This window comes from Indicator indicator, chromosome 10 (assembly GCF_027791375.1).
Source record: "Indicator indicator isolate 239-I01 chromosome 10, UM_Iind_1.1, whole genome shotgun sequence".
NCBI lineage: Eukaryota > Metazoa > Chordata > Aves > Piciformes > Indicatoridae > Indicator > Indicator indicator.
Window position 1 is genome coordinate 28,191,707 of NC_072019.1, and position 24,039 is coordinate 28,215,745.

The 24,039-nt window shown below is 53.5% G+C and overlaps 1 protein-coding gene across 1 annotated transcript; it reads left to right on the top strand.

Moving 5' to 3' along the window:
• On the top strand, nucleotides 1-23,185 carry IL23R (interleukin 23 receptor). The gene is made up of 14 exons (XM_054384566.1): nucleotides 1-58; nucleotides 1,702-1,995; nucleotides 2,574-2,697; nucleotides 4,234-4,415; nucleotides 4,846-4,991; nucleotides 6,054-6,189; nucleotides 7,942-8,024; nucleotides 10,578-10,794; nucleotides 13,241-13,438; nucleotides 14,693-14,776; nucleotides 17,014-17,064; nucleotides 18,526-18,622; nucleotides 21,480-21,570; nucleotides 22,571-23,185. Exons 1-14 carry the CDS (start codon nucleotides 1-3, stop codon nucleotides 23,183-23,185), a joined length of 2,376 nt encoding a protein of 791 aa, XP_054240541.1.
• Nucleotides 23,186-24,039: the final 854 nt, after the last annotated feature.

Genomic DNA, 24,039 nt, shown 5'->3' on the forward strand with positions numbered 1-24,039 from the left:
ATGGTGGGGTCCAGAGAGGCTTTGGAACTCCACATCCTGTTCTGTTGCTTGTGTGGAGGTAAGTGGCAGCGGGACGTGGCCTGGCTTGGTGTGGCCACCATGGCATGGCATGGAATCATGGAATGGTGGGGGATGAAAGAGACCTCTGGAGAACAGCTAGTCCACCTCCCCTGCTGAAGCAGGGTCACCCAGAGCAGGTTGCACAGGAATGCATCCAGAGGGGTTTGGCATGTCTCCATGGCCACCACAGCATCATCCTCACAGACCACTGGGGAATCAGTGTGGGAGTGGGAGAATTATAGGGCTACAGTTCTTGACTTTGGGGAAAATGCTTCATAACCATCATGGGGGGGAGAAAGGGGTCCGTGCCCCACAGCACCTCCTCCATCCTGCTCACATCCCTGCACCAGGATCACATCCAGCAGGGTTGATGCAGTCATGAAGAACTGGCATTGGAACAGGCTGCCCAGGGAGGTGGTGGAGTCACAATCCCTGGAGGTGTTCAGGACATGGCACTGTGGGACATGGTTTAACGGCCATGGTAGAGTTGGGTTGATGGTTGGACTCAATGATCTGAAGGGACCTACAAGAAAGCTGGGGAGGGACTTTTTAGGCTCTCAGGGAGTGACAGGACTGGGGGGAATGGAATCAAGCTGGAAGTGGGGAGATTGAGAGTGGAGGTGAGGAAGAAGTTCTTCCCCAGGAGAGTGGTGAGAGCCTGAAATGGGTTGTGCAGGGAGGTGGTTGAGGCCCCAGCCCTGGAGGTGTTTGCAGCCAGGCTGGATGAGGCTCTGGCCAGCCTGCTGTAGTGTGAGGTGTCCCTGGGCATGGCAGGGGGGTTGGAACTGGATGATCCTTGTGGTCCCTTCCAACCCTGACTGAGTCTAGGATCTTGGAGGACTTTCAGCTGAAACAATTCTCTGACTCTGAGAGCGGGTGGCTCTGGTGCTGGCATGATCCTGCCCCTGCACCCTTTCCAGGAAGACCAGATCAAGCCTGATAATGGTTTTGAGCTGATGCAGAAGGTTCATCTGATAGCAAAGGGCAGAGGTGCCTCTGTGTGGGGGCTGCTGCCCTAATCTGGAGGCATCAGTGTGCTGGAGGCTGCAGGTTGTTTCCCCTTCATCAGCTAAGCATTAGAGCAAAATCTGAAATGGGTGAAACTTGCTGTTGGTGACCTGAGGGGATGAGTCACCAGGTGCTGGGACACTGCTGAAGAGCTTTTCAGTACTTCAAGGGGCTGAGAAGAAAGCTGGGGACAGACTTTTGAGCAGGGCCTGTTGTGACAGGACAAGGGGGGATGGTTTGAACTCAATGGGGGAGGTTCAAACTGGAGAGAAGGGAGAGATGTTCGACACTGAGGGTGGTAAGAGCCTGGCTCACGTTACCCAGAGGGGTGGTAGGAGCCCCATCCCTGGAACCATTGCAGCTCAGGTTGTTTGGGGCTCTGAGCAACCTGCTCCAGTTGCAGCTGTCCCTGCTGACTGCAGAGGTGTTGGTCTGGATGACCTCGAAAGGTCTCTTTCCATCCAAAGCATTTCATGATTCTATGATCCTACAGTCCCCATCCCAGCAGTGAGAAGGGGACCATGGGATCCAGCCAAGCTGCTGCCCACGTCCCAGCAAAGCAGCCCAGGAGCACTATCTCCTCCCGTGGGACACCCACCTGGAGCCATCCTTACCGGGTGTGTGTTGGCACAGGGCTGGCCAGCCTCAAGTGCTGGGGGCATGTCTGGGTCGAGCCCGCGCCGGTGGTGCGGATGGGCTCCGACGTCTCCATCAACTGCCTCTACACCTTTGGGTGCCCCTGGGCCGAGTTCCACCTCCTCTTCAACGCCAGCCTGGCCGAAGGTGCCCTGCAGCCCCTCAACAGCAGCGCCGTGCAGCTGCGGCTGCGTGACTACCGCACGCCCTTCCGGACGGTCTTCTGCGTCGCCCGCTGCCGCGGCAGCCACACGCGGCACCTGCTCTGTGGCACCACCATCCTGGCTGGCTGTGAGTGCCTTGGGGTTGGGGTGGGGAGGCTGCCGCAGCCTGGGGTTGGCACTGCTTGGGGGTGTCATAGAATCACAGAGTAATTGTCAGGATCGGAAGGGACCTCAAGGCTCATCCAGTTCCAACCCCCCTGCCATGCCCAGGGACACCTCACACCAGAGCAGGTCACTCACAGCCACATCCAGCCTGGCCTTAAGAACCTCCGGGGATGAGGCTTCCACCACCTCCCTGGGCAACCTGTGCCAGTGTCTCACCAACCTCATGGGGAAGAACTTCTTCCTAACATCCAATCTGAATCTACCCACTTCTAGTTTTGCTCCATTTCCCCCAGTCCTATCACTACCTGACATGCTAAAAAGTCCCTCCCCAGCTTGCTCATAGGCCCCCTTTACATACTGGAAGGCCACAAGAAGGTCTCCTTGGAGCCTTCTCCTCTCCAGACTGAACAGCCCCAACTCTCTCAGTCTCTCCTCAGAGAGGTGCTCCAGCCCTCTGCTCATCCTGGTGGCCCTTCTCTGCCTTCCAGCACCTCCATATCCTTCTTGTAATAGGGGCTCTGCCTGATCTTGCCCCCACAGACCCTCCAGACCCCCCCAGCAACCTGAGCTGCACCATCCAGGAGGGCTCGGAGTACCTGGTGTGCAGGTGGGACACAGGACGGCCAACCGAGCTCCTCACCAACTACAGCCTCCACCTGCATGGGTAAGGACCTGGGGGATGGAGGACTGGGGGTGAGTGATGCCATGAGCTGGATGGGACTGGGGGGGAGAGTGGCAGCTGGCAGAGCTGGTACACGGTGTGTGGTACAGCTACAGCACTGAGACATTGAATTATACAATCATTTAGAGATCATGCAGCCCAACACTTAACCCAGCACTGCCAGGTCACCACTAAACCATGGCCCTCAACACCACATCTGCGTGGCTTTGAGACCACTCCACCACTGCCCTGGGCAGCCTGGGCCAGGCCTTGACAACCCTTTTGAGGAATAAATTGTTCCTCATATCCAACCTAAACCTCCCCTGGGGCAACTTGAGGCTGTTTCCCCTTGTCCTGTCAATTGTTCCTTGGGAAGAAGAAACCAACCCCCACCCAGTTCCAATTTCCATTCAGGGACTTGTAGAGAGCCAGAAGGTCTCCCCTCAGCCTCCTTTTCTCCAGGCTGAACAACCCCAGGTCTCTCAGCTGCTTCTCACCAGATCTCTTCTCCAGACCTTTCGCCAGCTTTGTTGCCTTTCTCTGGACCCACTCCAGCCCCTCAATGTCCTTCTTGGAATGAGTAGCCCGAAACTGAAGGCAGTACTGGAGCTGTGGTCTCACCAGTGCTGGGTCCAGGGTGACAACCCCTGCTTGGTTCTGCTGCCCACACTTTTTGGCCACCTGGGCACACATTGGCTCATCTCTGGCCAGCTGTAGACCAACACCCTGAAGGCCTTTTCCTCTGGGCAGCTTTCCAGCCCCTCTGCCCCACACCAGGAGCACTCACAGGGCTGTCGTGACCCCAGCAGCTCCACCAAACCTGGGTGCTGAGGCCAGCTTCAAGCCCGGGTGAGGGCAGCGCTGCTGTGCTGTGGGTGGCTGGGTGCTGTGCCCTAGTTACACTTTCTAAAGCTCACACCTTGCTGGTTTCCTGCCTGCAAACCACGTGGCAAACCACAGCTTTAATTCTGCAGGAGGGACCTCCTGCTGCCGGTGGCTCGGCAGCCAGGCTGTCATGTCACGTGTCCCAGCCACACGGCTCGGGCTGCTGCTCTCCCAGCTAAAGGACATGCAGAGGCTGCTGCCCAAGGCCCCAAACCAAAACTCTGTGAGGGTACAGGAGCCTGAGCCAGGAGCAGACTTGCTCCACGTGCCACCAGCCCTTCCCACTTTCTGCCCCAAAGCCCCCGTGACACGAGACCGGCAGGCTCACAAAGTTAGTTTGACTCCGTCATTGAAGACCTCAAAGCCCATCACACGTAGGCTTAGTCAGGAGAAGTGATGAACCACCCACCTACGCTTGCTTGGGTTCAGACCTTCAGCTGAGAACCTTCTCCTCTGCCATCAAAGCACACACATCCTCCAGCAGCATCATGAGACGAAGGTGATGACTTCCCAGGTGACTCTAGGAGTGACAGACTCTGGGTTTGGAGGTGACTGTGCCCTAGCTGGGAGCTGTGACCCCTCGAGAGCTGGCTGCACGATGCTGGGATGGGCTCTGACCTCTGACCAGGCTTGTCTTCTGCTTTCTGGTGTAAGGATGGTGGTGGCAGAGGATGCTGAGGAGAAGGACGATGAGGAGGAAAAGGCCTTCACTGCAGGCTCACCGGTGCCATTAAGTGTGTTGCATGGCAAGACCCACTACTGGGCATGGGTGCAGGCCAGCAACGCCTTGGGTGCTGCTCGCTCACCCCCTCAGCACCTCAACTTGCAGCAGCTTGGTATGTACATCAAGCCAGCCACCCATTCTTCCATCCTTCTTTCCTTCCTTCCATCCATCCTTCCCTTCTATCCATTTTCCATCCTTCTTTCCTTCCTTCCATCCATCCTTCCCTTCTATCCATTTTCCATCCTTCTTTCCTTCCTTCTATCCATCCACCCATTCTTCATCCTTCTTTCCTTCCATCCATCCACCCACCCATTCTTCCATCCTTCTTTCCTTCCTTCCTCCACCATTCCTCCATCCTTCCTTCCATCCATCCATCCATCCATCCTTCTTTCTTTCCTTCCTCCCATCCCCCCTCCACACTGGTGCTGTGCATGGCTGGACACATCACCCTCCAATGCCACTCTGTGGGCACACTCAAGCAGTGCAGCCCCCTCCCGTAACGTGCCAACCCCCAACCCATGCTCTCCTGGCTCTCCCCACAGTGGTACCCAGCCTGCCCCTGGTCATTGGTGCTGAGACCACGGAGACCTCCCCTCCCACCACCACCCTCCACTGGAGAAGGCAGACGCTGCTGGAGGACGTGCACTGCGAGGAGCGGCACAGAGCCACGGGCACCTTGGCATGGCATGTGAGACACACCAGGATCCCCCCCAGACCCCCTCCCACTGCAGACCCACCTGCCCAAGCTGCCACCCCCTCTAGGAGGTGCACCAGCCCTGGTCCTCTCGCAGACTTCTAAGCACCCGTGAGGACTTGGAGTCATTCAGAGCTCACCTCTTTGCTTCAGCTGAGGTTGGAGGTCTTCAAACTGCTGTGGGGCCAGAAGACCAATGAGGTGGTCTGAGCCAGCCCTGGGGCAATGAAGCTGGAGAGGGGCTGGAGAACAGATCTGGTGGGGAACAGCTGAGGGAACTGGGGTGATTCAGCCTAGAGAAAAGGAGGTTGAGGGGAGACCTTCTGGCTCTCTGTAAGTCTCTGAAGAGAAATTGGAACCAGGTGGGGATTGGTCTCTTCTTCCCAAGGAACAAGTGACAGGTCAAGAGGTCCCAAGTTGGCCCAGGGGAGGTTTAGGTTGGACATGAGAAGAAACCTTCACTGGAAGAGGCTGCTGAGGGAGGTGGTTGAATCCTCAGCCCTGGAGGTGTTTAAAAGCAGCATAGATGTGGTGCTGAGGGACATGATTTAGCACCAGTCTTGGCAGAGTTAGATCAAGGCTGGACTCAATCTTCAAGGAATTTTCCAACCAAAACCAATCTGCAAGATAAAATTTTGAAGTAATTTTTCACATGAGATTTCTAATAGAACAAGAGGAGATCATCTCAAGTTGCCCCAGGGGAGGTTTAGGTTGGACGTTGAGGAACAATTCCTTCCCCAAAAGGGATCTTCCAAAGCCTGTCCCAGCCTGCCCAGGGCAGTGGTGGGGTCCCCATCCCTGCAGGGGTTTCAAAGCTGTGTAGATGTGGTGCTGAGGACCATGGTTTAGTGGTGACCTGGCAGTGCTGGGCTAATGGTTGGATTCTGATCTTAAAGCTCTCTTCAAACCTGAACAATTCTGTGTGGACTTTGCCTATCCCCATCCATGCAGACAAGGAAGGCAGCAGCTGCTGCATGGTCCCACTCTGCATGGGGGGACAGCTGAGACCTGCTCCCCCCCAGCACCCTGCTTGTCTTGCAGGCGGAGGTGTGGGAGCAGCACAGGACCCACTCGTGGCACAATCTCCAGAGTAACACCCAGTACGTGTTTCAGGTCAGGTGCAGGCTCAGCCCCACTGGCAGCCCCTGGAGCTCCTGGAGCACTTCCTTTCTCTACACCACCCCTGAAGCTGGTAAGCTCTGCCCAGTGCTGCTCCTGCTGCCTGCTCCCAAGCAGCTCATCCCTGAGATGTTCTGCAGGGACCTGGCCAGGGTTCTGGCTGCTTAAGTCAGCCACAGACACGGCATGGAGCCTGCATGACATCCTCCAGATGTCTGGAGCAGCCCTGTGCTTCCAGCCATCAGGCCAGCAGGTCAGGGGAGATGGGTCTGCTTCTCTGCTCTGCTGAGACCCCCCCCTGCAGTGCTGGGGCCAGCACTGCAGTCTTCAGCACAAGACAGCCATGGACCTGTTGGAGCAGGGCCAGAGGAAGCCACAGCAGTGATGGAAGGGCTGGAAACCCTCTGCTGTGAGGCCAGGCTGAGAGAGCTGGAGAGTCAGACTGGAGAGAAGGGAGAAATGTTTGTCACTGGGGGTGATGGGACCCTGGCTGTGGTTCTGTGAACCTTACCACACCGTATGTGGTAGTCTGGGGCTGTGCCACACATCTTGAACAGAAGGTGGCAGAATGTAAACAGATGACAAAGTAACTTTCTCTCTTTTTGGCTTCTTTGCTCCAGCAGATACTAACTTCTGGCTTTCTGCTGGCTTTGCTGACCTTGGCTGCATTGCTTTGTTGTAGCTAAGTCCTACCAAACGACTCTCTGCTCTTCTTTCTCTTGTCCCCTCTACAGGGGGGGAGGGAAGGCAGCAGGGAGAGGGGAAGCTGTTAGTAGCCCCCCTGGTTTTGTCCAGGGGGGGTTCTTGTGCTGTTTATAAATTGCAAATATTCTATATTTTTGTACATATTGATTGCATTTCCTATTTTAGATTGCAGTTTGGCTTGCAAAATACAAGCTGTATCATAGAATCAGTCAGGGTTGGTCCCTTCCAACCCTGACTGATTCTATGATTCTATGCTACAGCTTCCTTTGCTTTGCAGCTGAGCTGCTCTGGCAATTTTATGTTGGGGGCTGGTTTCAACCCACTACACCATACCTCCCTACCCAGGCCCCAGTGAGGCAGTAAAAATCAGCCTGGCCACTCAGGGCTGAAAGCCTCAGCTCCCCCAGGAGAACACCAGAGAGATACCAGCTCAGTGTGCTGGGAGAAAGAGAGGAGGAGGAAAAGCCTGTGCTGCCCATTTCTATAGGGGAGATACAGGAATGATGGGATGGAATAAAACAACCGAGAGCTACCAGGATGGTGAAGGGACTGGAGTACTGCCCTGTGAGGAGAGGCTGAGAGAGCCCTGGAGGTGGTTAGTCTGGAGAGGAGAAGGCTGAGAGAGGATCTAATCAGTGTTTACAAATATTTGAGGCCTGGGGGTCAAGAGAGAAGGGACAGGCTCTGCTCAGCTGCACCCTGGGATAGGACAAGAGGCAATGGAGATAAAATACAGCACAGAGGTTCCAGCTCAACATGAGGAGGAACTTCTTCACTAGGAGGGTCACAGAGCACTGGAACAGGCTGCCCAGGGAGGTTGTGGAGTCTCCTTCTCTGGAGACTTTCAAGCCCCATCTGGATGCATTCCTGTGTGACCTGTGCTGGATTCTCTGCTCCTGCTCTGGCAGGGGGGTTGGACTTGATGATGTCCAGAGGTCCCTTCCACCCCCTAACATCCTGTGACCAGATTACACTTTCCAGTGTCCACCTCCCTGGACTCTCTGGTCCTTGGAGGACTTTCACCTCCATGGTTAAGCCATCCAGTCTTAGCCCCACAACACCTCCCCAGCTGGTCCCCCCCTTTGTTAGCTCTCACCACATCCCAGGCTTCCTCCCACAGCCCCCACCAAGGCTCCTGACACCTGGCGGCGCCTGGGCCCAGCACTACCGAACGGCAGCCAGGAGGTGACAGTCTTGGTCAAGGTAAGGTCTTCTCTGGTGGCTCCTCTGATGGTTGTAGCAGTCCTGTTCCTCCCATAGGCTGCCTGCTCTGGTGTTTCCTTCTTTCCTTCCATCCATCCACCCATTCTTCCATCCTTCTTTCCTTCCTTCCTTCCATTCATCCATCCATCCTTCCTTCCTTCCTTCCATTCATCCATCCATCCTTCCTTCCATCTATCCATTGATCCATCCATTCATCCTTCTTTCCTTCCTTCCATTCATTCATCCTTTCATCCTTCTTTCCTTCCTTCCATTCATCCATCCTTTCATCCTTCTTTCCTTCCTTCCATTCATCCATCCTTCCTTCCATTCATCCATCCTTTCATCCTTCTTTCCTTCCTTCCATTCATCCATCCTTTCATCCTTCTTTCCTTCCTTCCATTCATCCATCCTTCCTTCCATTCATCCATCCTTTCATCCTTCTTTCCTTCCTTCCATTCATCCATCCTTTCATCCTTCTTTCCTTCCTTCCATTCATCCATCCTTCCTTCCATTCATCCATCCTTTCATCCTTCTTTCCTTCCTTCCATTCATCCATCCATCCTTCTTTTCTTCCTTCCTTCCATCCTTCCATCCTTCCTTTCTTCCTTCCATCCTTCCATCCTTCCTTTCTTCCTTCCATTCATCCATCCTTCCTTTCTTCCTTCCATTCATCCATCCTTCCATCCTTCCTTTCTTCCTTCCATTCATCCATCCTTCCATCCTTCCTTCCATCTATCCATTGATCCATCCATCCTTCCATCCTGCCTGCTCTGGTGTTTCCAGGTGAAGACAAGCCAAGACAATGCTTTCTTCTTGTGAGAGGCAAAAGCATTTATTGCCTAAGCACTAAGCAAGGCAAGAGATTAAGCATTAGCCTAAGCCTAAAGCCAAAGCCTACTACTCTGTTACACAGTCAACATATACTTTTCTAAATCAGAGCTGCCACATCCCAACTGGCTACCCTTTCAGTGACATGGGTCCAAGCAAGGCCTACAATAGGTTAATACAAGCTTCTCAACATAGCCAGTCAACTGCTGCTGAGTCTTCCTCTTCAGTTAGAATCACAGAATAGAATCATAGGATCACCCAGGTTGGGAGAGACCTCCAAGATCACCCAGTCCAAGCTAGCACCCAGCCCTATCCAATCAACCAGACCCTGGCACCAAGTGCCTCACCCAGGCTTCTCTTGAACATCTCCAGGGATGGTGACTCCACCACCTCCCTGGGCAGCCCATCCCAAAGGGCAATCTCTCTCTCTGAGAAGAACTTCCTCCTAACATCCAGCCTAGACCTCCCCTGGCACAGCTTGAGACTGTGTCCTCTTGTTCTGCTGCTGGGTGCCTGGGAGAAGAGACCAACCCCCTCCTGGCTACAACCTCCCCTCAGGTAGTTGTAGACAGCAATGAGGTCTCCCCTGAGCCTCCTCTTCTCCAGGCTGAACACCCCCAGCTCCCTCAGCCTCTCCTCACAGGGCTTGTGCTCCAGACCCCTCCCCAGCTTTGTTGCCCTTCTCTGGACACCTTCCAGCATCTCAACATCTCTCTTGTATTGAGGAGCCCAGAACTGGACACAGGACTCAAGGTGTGTCCTGAGCAGTGCTGAGCACAGGGCAGAATAACCTCCCTTGTCCTGCTGGCCACACTATTCCTGATGCAGGCCAGGATGCCATTGGCTCTCCTGGCCCCCTGGGCACACTGCTGGCTCATGTTCAGCTACTACCAATCAGCACTCCCAGGTCCCTCTCTGCCTGGCTGCTCTCCAGCCACTCTCCCCCCAGCCTGTAGCTCTGCATGGGGTTGTTGTGGCCAAAGTGAAGAGCCCTGCACTTAGCCTTGTTCAATCTCATCCCAGTGACAAGGTGCTTACATTCTTCCCAACTCAAAGATAAAACACAGCCTTCTCAAAGGTTGTTCAGAGGTTTGCTGTCTTCCTACATCCTCTGACATTTTCATCTGCTCTGCTCCTCCTCCTCACATGCTGAAGAACTTTGAGCTGCACTTCTCCCACCTTAATTTGCCCATACAGGAAAACTGGCCTCCCATGATTGAAAGTTGAGGTTGGCCAACCTTTGGCTGGCTCTTCTTCTTCCATCTGGATGTGCAAAGGACCAAAGGGTAGGATTCAGAAGGAATTTTTTTCACCATGAGGGTGGTGAGAGCTTGGCCCAGGCTGCACAGAGAAGTGGTAGATGACTCAACCCTGGAACTGTTCCAGGTGAGGTTGTTTGGGGCTCTGAGCAACCTGCTCTAATTGCAGGTGTCCCTTCTAACTGCAGTGGGGTTGGACTAAAGGAACTTTAAAGGTCCTTTCCAACCCAGAATGTCCCAAGATCTATGAATCCCCCGGCAGCAGAAGGCAATGCCCTTCCAAAAGAGCCCTTTGACCAAAGGGACAGGAAAAAAGATGAGACCTCATTGTGTCCATGGGGCACAAGACCTCTCTGTCCTTGCAAAGTCCATCTGAGCATGGAGATGTTGCAGTGGGGGGTGGGGGGGGGCTTGGTGTTGGACCCCATACCTGTCCCCATGGGACTGACTCCCTGTCTGCTCACAGCCCCTGCCAGCCCCAGATGCCCGTGGCAGGATCCTGGGCTACGCTGTGACCACCAAGACCACCAAGGGATCACTGCTCCTCTGCAACACCTCCAGCACAGCATGCACTGTCCTGCTACCTCCAGGAGCCCACATCCTCCATGTCACTGCTCACAACTCCAAGGGGGCTTCCAGCCCTGCCACCATCACCCTCAACCAGGGCACCAACAGCCAGGAAGGTAGGACTCACACACCCCAAGTGCAGCTTCAGCAGAGCCCAGATTTTATCAGAATTGCAGGGGGGAAAAAAAGGAATGAACCAGGCAAGGTCCTACACCTGGGATGGGGCAGCCCCAGGTGTCAACACAAACTGGGGGATGAAGGGCTGGAGAGCAGCCCTGAGGAGGACTTGAGGTGCTGGTGGGTGAAAAGCTGGACATGAGCTGGCACTGTGCACTGCCAGCCCAGAGCCAGCCCTGTCCTGGGCTGATCCCCAGCAGCAGGGGCAGGGAGGGAATTCTGCCCCTCTGCTGAGACCTCCCCTGCAGTGCTGGGGCCAGCTCTGGAGTCCTCAGCACAGCAGACATGGAGCTGTTGGAGTGGGGCCAGAGGAGGCCACAGCAATGCTGGGAGGGCTGGAAGCCCTCTGCTGGGAGGTGAGGCTGAGAGAGTTGGGGTTGTTCAGCCTGGAGAAGAGAAAGCTCCAGGGAGAGCTTCTGGTGGCCTTTCAGTGCTTCAATGGGCCAAGAAGAAAGCTGGGGACAGAGTTTTGAGCAGGGTCTGTTGTGACAGGACAAGAGGTGATGGTTTGAACTCAAAGAGGGAGACTGAGGCTGAGAGAAGGGAGAAATGTTTGACACTGAGGGTGGTGAGACCTGTCCCAGGTTGCCCAGAGAGGTGGGAGCTGCCCCATCCCTGGAACCATTGCAGGTCAGGTTGTTTGGGGCTCTGAGCATCCTGCTCTAGCTGCAGCTGTCCCTGCTGACTGCAGAGGGGTTGGACTGGATGACCTTTAAAGGTCCCTTGCAGCCCAAACCAGTCTTTGAAGAACACAAGCTTGGGCACATATGGCTTTAAAGAGGGGAAAAGCCCTGGCAGAGCTCTGCTCACTCCATCAGAGGAATAGCATGTCCTCCAGGCAAGGCCAGCACCCCCTGGAGATGCTCCACAGCTGCATGTCTGAGCCCTTGGCCTCTGAAGGACTCATCAATGACCTTCAGTTTGTCCTGCCAGCATTAGGTGGCAGGGCTGAGCTGTGCTGTAGGCTCAGCCCAAGGCTGCTCCCCAGAACAGCTCCTGGAAGGAAGCCAGCCCCCTGTGAGCTGGGTGCTTGCAAACAGAGAGGGAGGAGAAACAATCCTTTTGGTGCCACCTTGGCTTCCCTACACCATGAATTGTAGTTTCCCCACAGCCACACTGCCCTATTTTTGAAGCAAATGTTTCTTTTGGTGGGGAAAGTCCCATCTGAATGGAGGACAAAGAGATGAGTAAAGAGAAACTGAAGAGAAATGAAGTGGAAAAACCTCCCAAAGCTCTCTCAGTTATCAGAACCATGTCCCTTTCTGGTAAGAGAGAGCAGGTGAGGCACTGCACATCAGGCACCACCAAGGGGAAGATCTGCTTGAGCAGTGCACATGGCTGAGCACTTCTGTGGCAGAATCCCAGCCTGGTGAAGGTGGGAAGGGACCTCTGGAGATCATCCAGTCCAACCCCCCTGCTAAAGCAGGGGCACCCACAGCAGCTTGCCCAGGATCACAGTGGCCAGGTGGCTTTGGAAGCTCTCCAGACAAGGAGACTCCACAACCTCTCTGGGCAGCCTGCTCCAGGGCTCCAGCACCCTCACAACAAGGAAGTTTCTCCTCCTGTTCAGATGAAACCTCCTGGGTTCCAGTTGGTGCCCTCTGCACCTTGTCCTGTCCCTGGGCACCACTGAGAAGAGTCTGGCCTCATCCTCTTGCTCCCCACAGGTCCTTTAGCTCTTGCTGAACATTGCTCAGCTCCCCTCTGGGGCTGCTCTTCTGCAGGCTCACCAGCCCCAGGGCTCTCAGCCTTTCCTCCTCACAGAGATGCTCCAGGGCCCTCTGCATCTTTGGAGCCTCCCCTGGACTCTCTCCAGTGGTTGCTCTCTCTCTTGACCTGGGGAGCTCAGAACTGGATGAGGACTGCAGACATATCCTCACCAGAGCAGAGTAGAGGAGGAGAACTTCTACTGGCCTGCTGGCCACCCCTGCACCCCTGGAGACCACTGGTCTTGACCATAAGGGCACATTGCTGGCTCATGGTGAGCTTTTTATCCACCAGCACTCTCAAGTCCTTCTCCACAGAGCTGCTTCCCAGCAGGTCACCCCTCACCTGTACAGCTGCAGGGGGTTCTTCTTCTCCAGGTGCAGGACCCTACACTTGCCCTTGTTGAACTTCATGAGGTTCTCCTCTGCCCAGCTCTCCATCCAGGTCTCACTGAATGCCAGCACAGCCTAATAGGGCATCAACCACTCCTCCAGTGTTGTACCATCAGAGTACTGCTGAGGGTTCACTATGTGCCCTCAACATCATCTTTACTGACCTGGATGAACAACTCTGGACCCAGTCCTGACCCATTTTGCCTGGGCTTGGTTGACCCTTCTAAGTCTCCAGCTGTTCAAGCTGTGTTTGGAGAGACAGCTCCCTTGACATCTCTCTCCACAGAGTTCCCAGCACCTCTGGCTGTGGAGGTCAAGCCTGAGAACCAGAGCATCTTCTTGGTGACCTGGCAACACCCCCAGCACAGCAGGAGGTCCCTGCTCTGGTTCATAGTAGAGTGGATTTTTACCACCCAATACAGCCAGGAGGAGCAATACTTCTGGAAGAAAGTTCCACAGCAGGAAGCACACACCTACATCCAAGGTGAGGCATTGCTATGTCATGAGGTTCAGCAGCACCCTAGGAAGACCAAATATATTCTAAAGGTAGAATTTCACCTGATGTGGAGCTCTTTCCCACTTGTTTTTGGAGAGTGGCACCACGAAGAACCCTTAGTGAGGAGGGAGTGAAGCAGCAGGAGGTAGGAGAACAGTCAACAGGATTTACTCAGCTCTGCTGAGACCCCACCTGGAGTACTGCATCCAGGTCTGGAGCCTCTATTCCAAGAGGGATCTGGAGATGCTGGAAGGTGTCCAGAGAAGGGCCACCAGGATGAGCAGAGGGCTGGAGCTCCTCTGCTATGAGGAGAGACTGAGAGAGTTGGGGCTGTTGAGTCTGGAGAAGAGAAGGCTCTGAGGTGACCTTCTTGTGGCCTTCCAGGATCTGAAGGGGGCTCCAAGAAAGCTGGGGAGGGACTTTTTAGGCTCTCAGGGAGTGCCAGGACTGGGGGGAATGGAATCAAGCTGGAAGTGGGGAGATTCAGGCTGAACATAAGGAAGAAGTTTTTCATCATGAGAGTGGTGAGAGCCTGGAATGGGTTGTGCAGGGAGGTGGTTGAGGCCCCAGCCCTGGAGGTGTTTGCAGCCAGGCTGGATGAGGCTCTGGCCAGCCTGCTGTAGTGTGAGGTGTCCCTGGGCATGGCAGGGGGGTTGGAACTGGATGAGCCTTGTGGTCTCTTCCAACCCTGACTGATTCTAGGATTCTATGATTTAGTCCCCCAGGGAAGAAAGTCACAATCACAGAACCACTATGGGTGGGGAAGACCTTTTAAGATCACCAAAATTCCAATCATTAGGTCACAAGAGAATGAAGTGACAACTGAGCTGTCACCAGGAAGCTCAGGCTAGACCTGTGGAGGCCTGGCCAAGCCCAGGAGATGATGACTGTCTGTGTTTAAAGGCTGCAGAGAGAAGGCACAACACTCAGTGCACCAAGGCTGCTCCTCCCCTCTGCCCAGAGACAAGCCTGAAGGTCCTTACCAATGCAGCTTGACCATCCCAGGCCCCATCCCATCCCTTCCCTGCTTCCCACATGAATTCTGGTGTTTCTGGGGGTTTGGGTGCTTCCCAACAGTTACCTGAGCAGGCTTTTGCTCCTCCACACGTGGTTTGAGGAACAGCTCACACAGTGCCTTTCTCCAGGGGACTTTCCCCGCTCACTAACAAGCCCTTGAGCAAGCCCAGAGATTTCACAGCAGCTTACAAACACCTTCTAAAGGCAAAGCTTGCTTCTTTCCAGAAGGTGCAGCAGCAGGAGGCCACATCAACGTGTCTGTGTATGCAGTCTACCCTGATGGAGTCAGCAAACCAAGCTCTGGCCAAGGTAAGCCCAGCTGGGTGCAGAAGTTGCTGCTAGGTTTTAGAAGGAAGGTGTAACCCCCTCCCATTGACCAGAAGAGAGTGAGGCTCTGAACGGTGGAAATATCTTGGCAGCAGGACATGGAAAGAGAGGGAAGTGAGGACTACCAACTCCAGCTCTGGGGGTTGGCTTTGTTTGGCCTCAGGAGCTGGACATACTGAGAACCCTGAGTTTTTCCATCCTGCTGCTGGTCCTCAGCCAGCTGACCCAGGATAAACAGCATCTGAACATTGAGGACACCTCCCAGGACCATCATACCTGCTCCACAGCACAGACAAAACATGCCTGGCAGGTCCGTGGAGGCACAAAAGGGCTGAGGTCCAGTCATGAAGTCAGTCCATGGGTCATGGTTTGGACCTCCAGAGCTCCTCCAGCATAGCCCAGTAAGAACTGAGAGCCCAGGGCTGAGGTTAAATAGATTCCCTGGGGAGGGGTGTGCGTGGAGACCCCAGGTGAGGCTTCTCAGGCCATTTAGACCTGGTAGTGCCCCTGGAGCTCTGACAGAGCTGTAGCTGCAGGCCATGGTGACTCCTGAGGATATCAGTTCTCCACCCCATGTTGAGATGCAGCTGGAGGTGGGGTTTTGAAGGTGTTGAAGGTTTGGACACCTCCAGCTCTGGTGACATGAATTTGCAGGCTCCTGGTCTTCAACCTCAACAGCATATCTCCATCTGCTCAGAAGGAGGAACAGCTGAGGGGCAAGAGGAGGATGTTCTGATCTTTGCATGAGCCAACTGCTTAGAAACGTGTTAGATGCTTAAAACTGGAGACTTTATCCCAGGTGGTGGCACAGACTCCTTCCCCAAAGCTCAGGGGTTCATGCTGGCAACAGCCAATACGAGGCAGCAGGGAAGCTCAGGTCCCTGCCCAGGTTTGCTTCCAAACCACCAGCACAAGCCACTGTGGCCACCCACAGTGAAGTCCTCCAAGGCCTGTGGGATGAGGTTCAACAAAGTCAAGTGTCAGGTCTTGCACCTGGGTCACAACAACCCCATGAACTCTCCAGGCTTGGGACAGGCTTGCTGGAAGGTGTCCAGAGAAGGGCCACCAGGATGAGCAGAGGGCTGGAGCACCTCTGCTATGAGGACAGACTGAGAGAGTTGGGGCTGTTGAGTCTGGAGAAGAGAAGGCTCTGAGGTGACCTTCTTGTGGCCTTCCAGGATCTGAAGGGGGCTCCAAGAAAGCTGGGGAGGGACTTTTTAGGCTCTCAGGGAGTGACAGGACTGGGGGGAATGGAATCAAGCTGGAAGTGGGGAGATTGAGAGTGGAGGTGAGGAAGAAGTTCTTCCCCAGGAGAGTGGTGAGAGCCTGGAATGGGTTGTGCAGGGAGGTGGTTGAGGCCCCAGCCCTGGAGGTGTTTGCAGCCAGGCTGGATGAGGCTCTGGCCAGCCTGATCTGGTGTGAGGTGTCCCTGGGCATGGCAGGGGGGCTGGAACTGGATGATCCTTGTGGTCCCTTCCAACCCTGACTGATTCTAGGATTCTATGACAGAGTGGTTGGAAACTGCTCTGCAGAAAACAGCCCAGGGGTGCTGGCCAACAGTGGCTGAAGATGAACCAATGTGGGCCCAGGTGGCCAAGAAGGCCACCAGCATCCCAGTGTCTGGGTAGATGCAGTCACCCATAGGAACATGTATCTGTTGACCCAAAGCTTGCTTCCTTGACCCAAATATTTCTTTGGTGGCCTTATCATCTTGGTTTGGAGGTCAGTAGCAGGTGCTTGCTGCAAGATCCCCCTTGGAGATGACACCTCTGATCTTAACCCAAAGATATTAATCATTCAGTAGGGCTTCCACAACTACCATAGCTGCCTTCTACACATTCCAGGTTCTCCTTAGCACAGAGTGCAGCTCTTCCACCTCTGCTTCCGATCCTGTCAGGAATTCAGGAAGATCAAACTCTGCTTCCAGATGCTGAGGGGAGCAATGTGCTTGGAAGGTCTTCTGCAATTGGTGTTGTGTGCTCACTGGCATCTCATTGAATTTGACCTCTGAAAAACAGGAGGTTGTGGAGAGCCCAACCAGAGACAGTTTCTAATCACTTGGGGGGGAACTTTATTCTTCTTGTTATCCCATTATTTATTATTCTTAATAATATTAACAAAAGTAAACTAAGCCACAGCTTCTCCATCACCCATTGTCCTCTAAATGAAGTTATGGACATGTTTTTCCCCCTCTCTCTCTCTCTCTCTCTCTTTCTCAGTCCCTCCAGGGAACCACCTGCTGAGCACCACCTACAGCGAGATCTCCTATGGTAAGAAGACAGTAGCTCAGATTTGGTAATCCAGACTTTCTCCTGGACCAAAAATGGGAATTTTTAGCCTCAGCAGTGCCTGCAGCACCTGGTGATGGAGGAGCAAAAGCTCCTCTACATTTTGGAGAGGTCATGCCCCATAAGCAACTTTTCACTGGATGGAGACACGTGGTAGGAAAAGCTGGAGAGCTGTCATGGGTGAGGACCACCCACATAAATGCACACCTTGAGTTTTGCTTTCTTCTGAAGCTTAGAAGGTACCTTACAACATGTAGGAGAAGAAAACAAGGGGAATACAAGACACTGTTAGCACAACAGCTCTGTGCAGTCTACTTCTCTGGAGGGGATTCCAAACCCACCTGGACACTGCAATCCTGGGCAAGCTGCTGTGGGTGACCCTGCTAAAGCAAGGGGGAGGCTGGATTAGATGATCTCCAGAGGTCCCTTCCAACCTCCACCATTCCATGGTTCTGTGATTCAGTGGAGTGTTTGAATCAGAGACTTTTTTGAGCATTTCCCACCCAGTTTTCTAACTAATCATGCTGTGGTTTGCACATCTCCTGGTGAAGGCTCCACTGTGCTCTGCAGCAGGACTTAAACCAAAAGCAAAAGCAAAGCGAGCTGAAGAATTCACTTCAGTGTTTCTGGAAGGCAAGGCTGTGCAGGGGATGGTTAAACATGGTGACCACACTTCTACACATTACTTGATGGAACCATCTGCTGTGATGGTGGTGAGAAGCTCTGCTCACAGCACAGCAGGGGTGGGGACAGCAGTTCTGGGTTTGCTTTTGTCATGGCTTTGCTTCTGTCATGGAGGAGGAAAAGGGCAAGGGAAGTGCTGAAGGCTGCTTTAGTGGAGAGCTGGAGACAGAATCACAGAATCAACCAGGTGGGAAAAGACCTCAGAGATCATCCAGTCCAACCTATTACCTAATACCTAACACCTCCTGACAACTAAACCCTGGCTCCAAGTGCCTCATCCAAGCTTTTTTGAACACCTCCAGGGATGGTGACTCCACCACCTCCCTGGGCAGCACATTCCAATGGCCATTTACTCTTTCTGTGAAGAACTTTCTCCTCACCTCCAGGCTAAACCTCCCCTGGCGCAGCTTGAGACTGTGTCCTCTTGTTCTGTCACTGCTTGCCTGGGAGAAGAGACCAAATCCCTCCTGGCTACAACCTCCCTTCAGGTAGTTGTAGACAGCAATGAGGTCTGCCCTGAGCCTCCTCTTTTCCAGGCTGAAAAACATTCAAGATCAAACTTGCTGTGGCCCTGTGCAGCCTGCATCTCGTTGGAGGTGTCCCTGCTAACTGCAGAGGGGTTGGACAAGATGACCTTTGAGAGTCCCTTCCAACCCAGTGCAGTCTGTGACTCTGTGAACCTCTGAATCTGCCCTTCACATCAAGGAATGTGGTGGAGCAGAACCTCTTTTGACCTTCTTCTTCTCTCACCTTTTTCAGATGATGACATTGGTGTTTTCTTGGGCCTGGGCATCAGCATGCTCGTGTTATCCTTGGGGTTTGCTGTCCTGATGTTTAAAAAATCAGCCAGAAAAAGGTATTTTCTTCTCTTCCTCATTTTTTCCCCTCCCTATTTCCTAGCCAGCCTTAGGGACACATGAAGTCCTTCAGGAAAAATAAGGATGAGAGTAGAAAAAGAGCAGGAAATCCTAACCTCTGGAGAACAGTTTCATCCAAGGAATTGTCACTGCCTGGACTCGAGGAGGGGATGCTGAAGCTCCTCACCTCTAGAACCTGAGGACATGCAGTGCCTAAAGAGTGGCCCAGGTGGAAACCTCAATGTGGAGGAGCTTGCTATTGGTTTTTAGCACCAACTGCTGTTCTTTAGGCACCCTTGCAAAGTAATCTATCCCAGTTTGGTGTCTAACTGGAATGAGGATGTCCCTTCCCTGCTGTCCCAGACACAAACACAGGGGAATGGGTAACCTTTATGGCACAAAGATACTTGTTGGATCTTCCACTGGTTGGGTCTTCCACTGGCTGGGTCTTCCACTGGTTGGATCTTTTGCTGCTTGAATCTTCCACTGTGGTTGGATATTCCACTGGTTGGATTTTCCACTGGCTGGATCTTCAACTGGTTGAATATTCAACTGGTTGGATCTTTCACTGCTTGAATCTTCTACTGTTTGAATCTTCCACTGGGGTTGGATATTCCACTGGTTGGATCTTCAACTGGTTGGATGTTCCACTGGGGTTGGATCTTCCACTGGTTGAATCTTCTACTGGTTGAATCTTCCCCTGTTTGGATCTTCAACTGGTTGAATATTCAACTGGTTGGACCTTTCTCTGGTTGAATCTTCCACTGGCTGGACCTGTCACTGGTTGAATCTTCTACTAGTTGGATCTTCCCCTGGTTGGATCTTCAACTGGTTGGACCTTTCTCTGGTTGAATCTTCCACTAGCTGGATTTTCCACTGGTTGGACCTTTCTCTGGTTGAATCTTCCACTAGCTGGATTTTCCACTGGTTGGACCTTTCTCTGGTTGAATCTTCCACTGGCTGGATCTTCTGCTGGTTGGATCTTCAACTGGTTGGATATCCAACTGGTTGGACCTTTCCCTGGTTGAATCTTCCACTGGCTGGATCTTCTGCTGGTTGGATCTTCAACTGGTTGAATATCCAACTGGTTGGACCTTTCCCTGGTTGAATCTTCCACTGGCTGGATCTTCTGCTGGTTGGATCTTCAACTGGTTGAATATCCAACTGGTTGGACCTTTCCCTGGTTGAATCTTCCACTGGCTGGATCTTCCACTGGTTGGACCTTTCCCTGGTTGAATCTTCTACTGGCTGGATCTTCCACTGGTTGAATTTTGTACTGGTTGGACCTTTTATTGCTTGAATCTTCAACTGTTTGGATCTTCTACTGGTTGAATTTTCAATTGGGTGGATCTTCGACAGGTTGGACAAAATAAGGAATAAGGGAGAGGTGATTTGGAGCTCCAGGGTGTTGAGAGGCTGCCTCTTTCAGTTCCTGAGGCCAGCCCAGTTCTTCTGCTCTGGATATGGTTGTGAAATGGACATTTCAGCAACAGCAGGCACCAGGCCTTTTCCCAGAAGTGCACCAGAACTTCAGCCAAATGAAAAGTTCCTGCAAAGGACTTTCATTTCTGCAGCAGCTTTGGTTGGAGGAACATCAACTTTCCTTACTGCTGAGTAGTTGATGTGGTCAGGTCAAGGCACACATGCTTCAGCTGGGGCACAAAAGTTGCTTGGTCCTGCTCCCACCTCCTGGTTCAGCAACATTTCCCCATGCAGACAGGGCTTGCTGAAGGGATTTAGAGTGGTTTAGCTTCTAGATTTGGGCAACCACAAACAAAACCTAGAGGAATCATAGAATCACAGGGTGGTTTGGGTGGGAAGGGACCTTGAAAGGTCCGTCTAGTCCTGGCAGTCAACAGGGACATCTGCAACTAGAGCAGGTTGCTCAGAGCCCCAGGCAACCTGACCTGCAATGGTTGCAGGGATGGAACATCTCCCACCTCTCTGGGCAACCTGTGACAGAGTCTCACCACCCTCAGTGTCAAACATTTTTCCCTTCTCTCCAGTCTGGATCTCCCCATTGAGTTAGAACCCTAGAATCAGTCAGGGTTGGAAGGCACCACAAGGCTCATCCAGTTGCAACCCCCCTGCCATGCCCAGGGACACCTCACACTACAGCAGGCTGGCCAGAGCCTCATCCAGCCTGGCTGCAAACACCTCCAGGGCTGGGGCCTCAACCACCTCTCTGCACAACCCATTCCAGGCTCTCACCACTCTCCTGGGGAACAACTTCTTCCTCACCTCCACTCTCAATCTCCCCACTTCCAGCTTGATTCCATTCCCCCAGTCCTGGCACTCCCTGAGAGCCTAAAAAGTCCCTCCCCAGCTTTCTTGGAGCCCCCTTCAGATCCTGGAAGGCCACAAGAAGGTCACCTCAGAGCCTTCTCTTCTCCAGACTCAACAGCCCCAACTCTTTCAGTCTCTCCTCATAGCAGAGGAGCTCCAGCCCTCTGCTCATCCTGGTGGCCCTTCTCTGGACACCTTCCAGCATCTCCAGATCCCTCTTGGAATAGAGGCTCCAGACCTGGATGCAGTACTCCAGGTGGGGTCTCAGCAGAGCTGAGCAGAGGGGGAAGTTCAAACCATTCCCCCTTGTCCTGTCCCAGCAGACCCTGCTCAGAAGTCAGTCCCCATCTCCCTGGTCAGCCCCTTTGAGTGCTGACTAAGGTTAAAAGATGAAGAGCCAGAGTTCAAGGAGAGAAACCCAAACATATGAGGTAAATGTGGAGCTCCCAAGCCATCCCTGAAGGGCAGATGTGTCCCTCCTGCCAGGGGCCAGTCTCATCCTGCATGTAGAATCAGTGACTCATGCCATGGACTAACACCTTGGGTTTGTTTTCTCTCCCTCTGGTAAAGAATCAAAGCCAGCGTTGTGCCGCTTTTGCCAAAGTGGCTCAGGGAAGACCTTCCCCAAATGGAAAACAGCAACGTGGTGAAGTCACTCCAGGTAATCAGACCAGCTTCTCCCAGCAGTTCACTTGGCTCTCCTTAAAGTTTGCTCCAGAGCAGTGAGAAACATGGTTGGGAAGAGGATTAAGCTCTGAGGGACCAGGTACTGATCAAGAAGCATCTGCCAGGCACTGGCAAGGTTCATGAGACTCCAGCTGAGACTGAGTGACTCACACCTTCCCCTGATGAACTCTTCCCTCAGAGGCCATGGCTGACTCAATGTGCTCTTGATATGTGTGCAGAGCATAGAGTCAGGCACTGCTACTACCACAGAGTCCCAGCATGCTGGGGGTTGGAAGGGACCTCTGGAGATCATCCAGCCCAACACCCCTGCTAAAGCAGGGGCACCCACAGCAGCTTGCCCAGGATCACAATGGCCACAAGGTTTGGAAGCTCTCCAGACAAGGAGACTCCACAACCTCTCTGGGCAGCCTGCTCCAGGGTTCCAGCACCCTCACACCAAAGAAGTTTTTCCTCCTGTTCAGATGGAACCTCCTGGGTTCCAGTTGGTGCCCATTGCCCCTTGTCCTGTCCCTGGGCACCACTGACAAGAGTCTGGCCTCATCCTCTTGCCCCCCACAGGTCCTTTAGCTCTTGCTGAGCATTGCTCAGCTCCCCTCTGGGGCTGTTCTTCTGCAGGCTCACCAGCCCCAGGGCTCTCAGCCTTTCCTCCTCACAGAGATGCTGCAGGGCCCTCAGCATCTTTATAACCTTCCCTGGACTGTCTTCAGTAGTTCCCTGTCTCTCTTGACCTGGGGATCCCAGAACTGGCCCAGGACTCCAGATGTGGCCTCCCTAAGGCAGATATTCCCCACCTTCTCTTGTCCACCTTGCTGTGGTCTCTTTCACAGGACACACTGGAAGAGAGGTAGGAAGAGAGATAAGATGACAACAAATCATTGCCCCATTTATTCCTTGGGATGCTCTCATGCTAGCTCTCAGTAGGTCAAATTTGCCAGGTTCTTACACCACTCCTGTTTGTTTGTTTTTTTTTCCAGGAAAAGAGTGATTTCATGGATAACAATGAGCCATTCTTGGACATCAGTGACCCCACAGTTACAGAAGTGGAGGAGGTGCCAGAGCATGAGGAGTACAAGACCATAACCACAAGAAGGAAGCCCAGCAGAGAGGTGCCTAAGGAGTTGGAACACCCAAAGAGCACAGCACCAGCCAGCACCACCATCCCTGAGCAGATCAGTGACTACAAACCTCAGGTGTCTGATGTCAACCCAGCAGGCTACATTGCTGCCAACTTTTACCAAGCACAGACCCAAGCAGCCCTCCCTGAACCAGAGATGAATGTCTGCTTCAGAGACTACCCCAGCACCGAGACCCCCCTGTGGCGTGCAGGGGGAGGGGACCACAACCTCTGGCTGCTGGAGAAGGTCAACCTTGTCCTAAACAGCAGCCAGAGTGGGCAAAGCCACGTGTTCAGCTCAGCTGTGGTGGGACATGGGTCCCTCATGGAGAGCCAGTGGGCTCAGACCTTGGCCATGGATGCTCAAGAGCAAACGCTGGTTCCTGAGGAGCTGCTCTGCTGCCTGAGAGCCATCAATGGGGGCTCAGGGACAGCCAAGAGCTGCTTCCCCCAAAGCACTGGAGGCTTATTTTGAGGGACATTACATCTGTGATTAAAGAACCCAATGTGATGACCACAGCACATAGCAGCCTTTGAGATTTCAAACAGCAAAGCTGGAGCAAAACACCAAATCTGAAAACTGTCTCCTTAGCTGACTCCAAGTTCCTGTGTTTGCCTGGAATGTTTTGGCCAATAAACCACAATTCCACAGAATCCCAGCACCCCAGCATGCTGGGGGTGGAAGGGACCTCTGGAGATCATCTACTCCAATCCCCCTGCTAAAGCAGGGCACCCACAGCAGCTTGCCCAGCATCACAATGCCCAGCTGGCTTTGGAAGTTCTGCAGACAAAGAGACTCCACAACCTCTCTGGGCAGCCTGCTCCAGGGCTCCAGCACCCTCACAACAAACAAATTTCTCCTCCTGTTCAGATGGAACCTCCTGGGTTCCAGTTTGTGCCCATTGCCCCTTGTCCTGTCCCTGGGCACCACTGAGAAGAGTCTGGCCCCATCCTCTTGCCCCCCACAGGTCCTTTAGCTCTTGCTGAGCATTGCTCAGCTCCCCTCTCAGGCTGCTCTTCTCCAGGCTCACCAGCCCCAGGGCTCTCAGCCTTTCCTCCTCACAGAGGTGCTCTAGGGCCCTCAGCATCTTTGGACTCTCTCCAGTAGTTCCCTCTCTCTCTTGACCTGGAGAGCCCAGAACTGGACACAGTGCTCCAGCTGTGGCCTCCCTAGGACAGAGTAGAGGGGGAGGAGACTTCTTTTCCCTGATGGGCATACTCTAAATGCCCCCTTGGAGACCATTTGCCTTCTTGGCCACAAGGGCACATTGCTGGCTGATGGTGAACTTCTTGTCCACCAGCACTCCCAGCTCCTTCTCCCAGTACAGG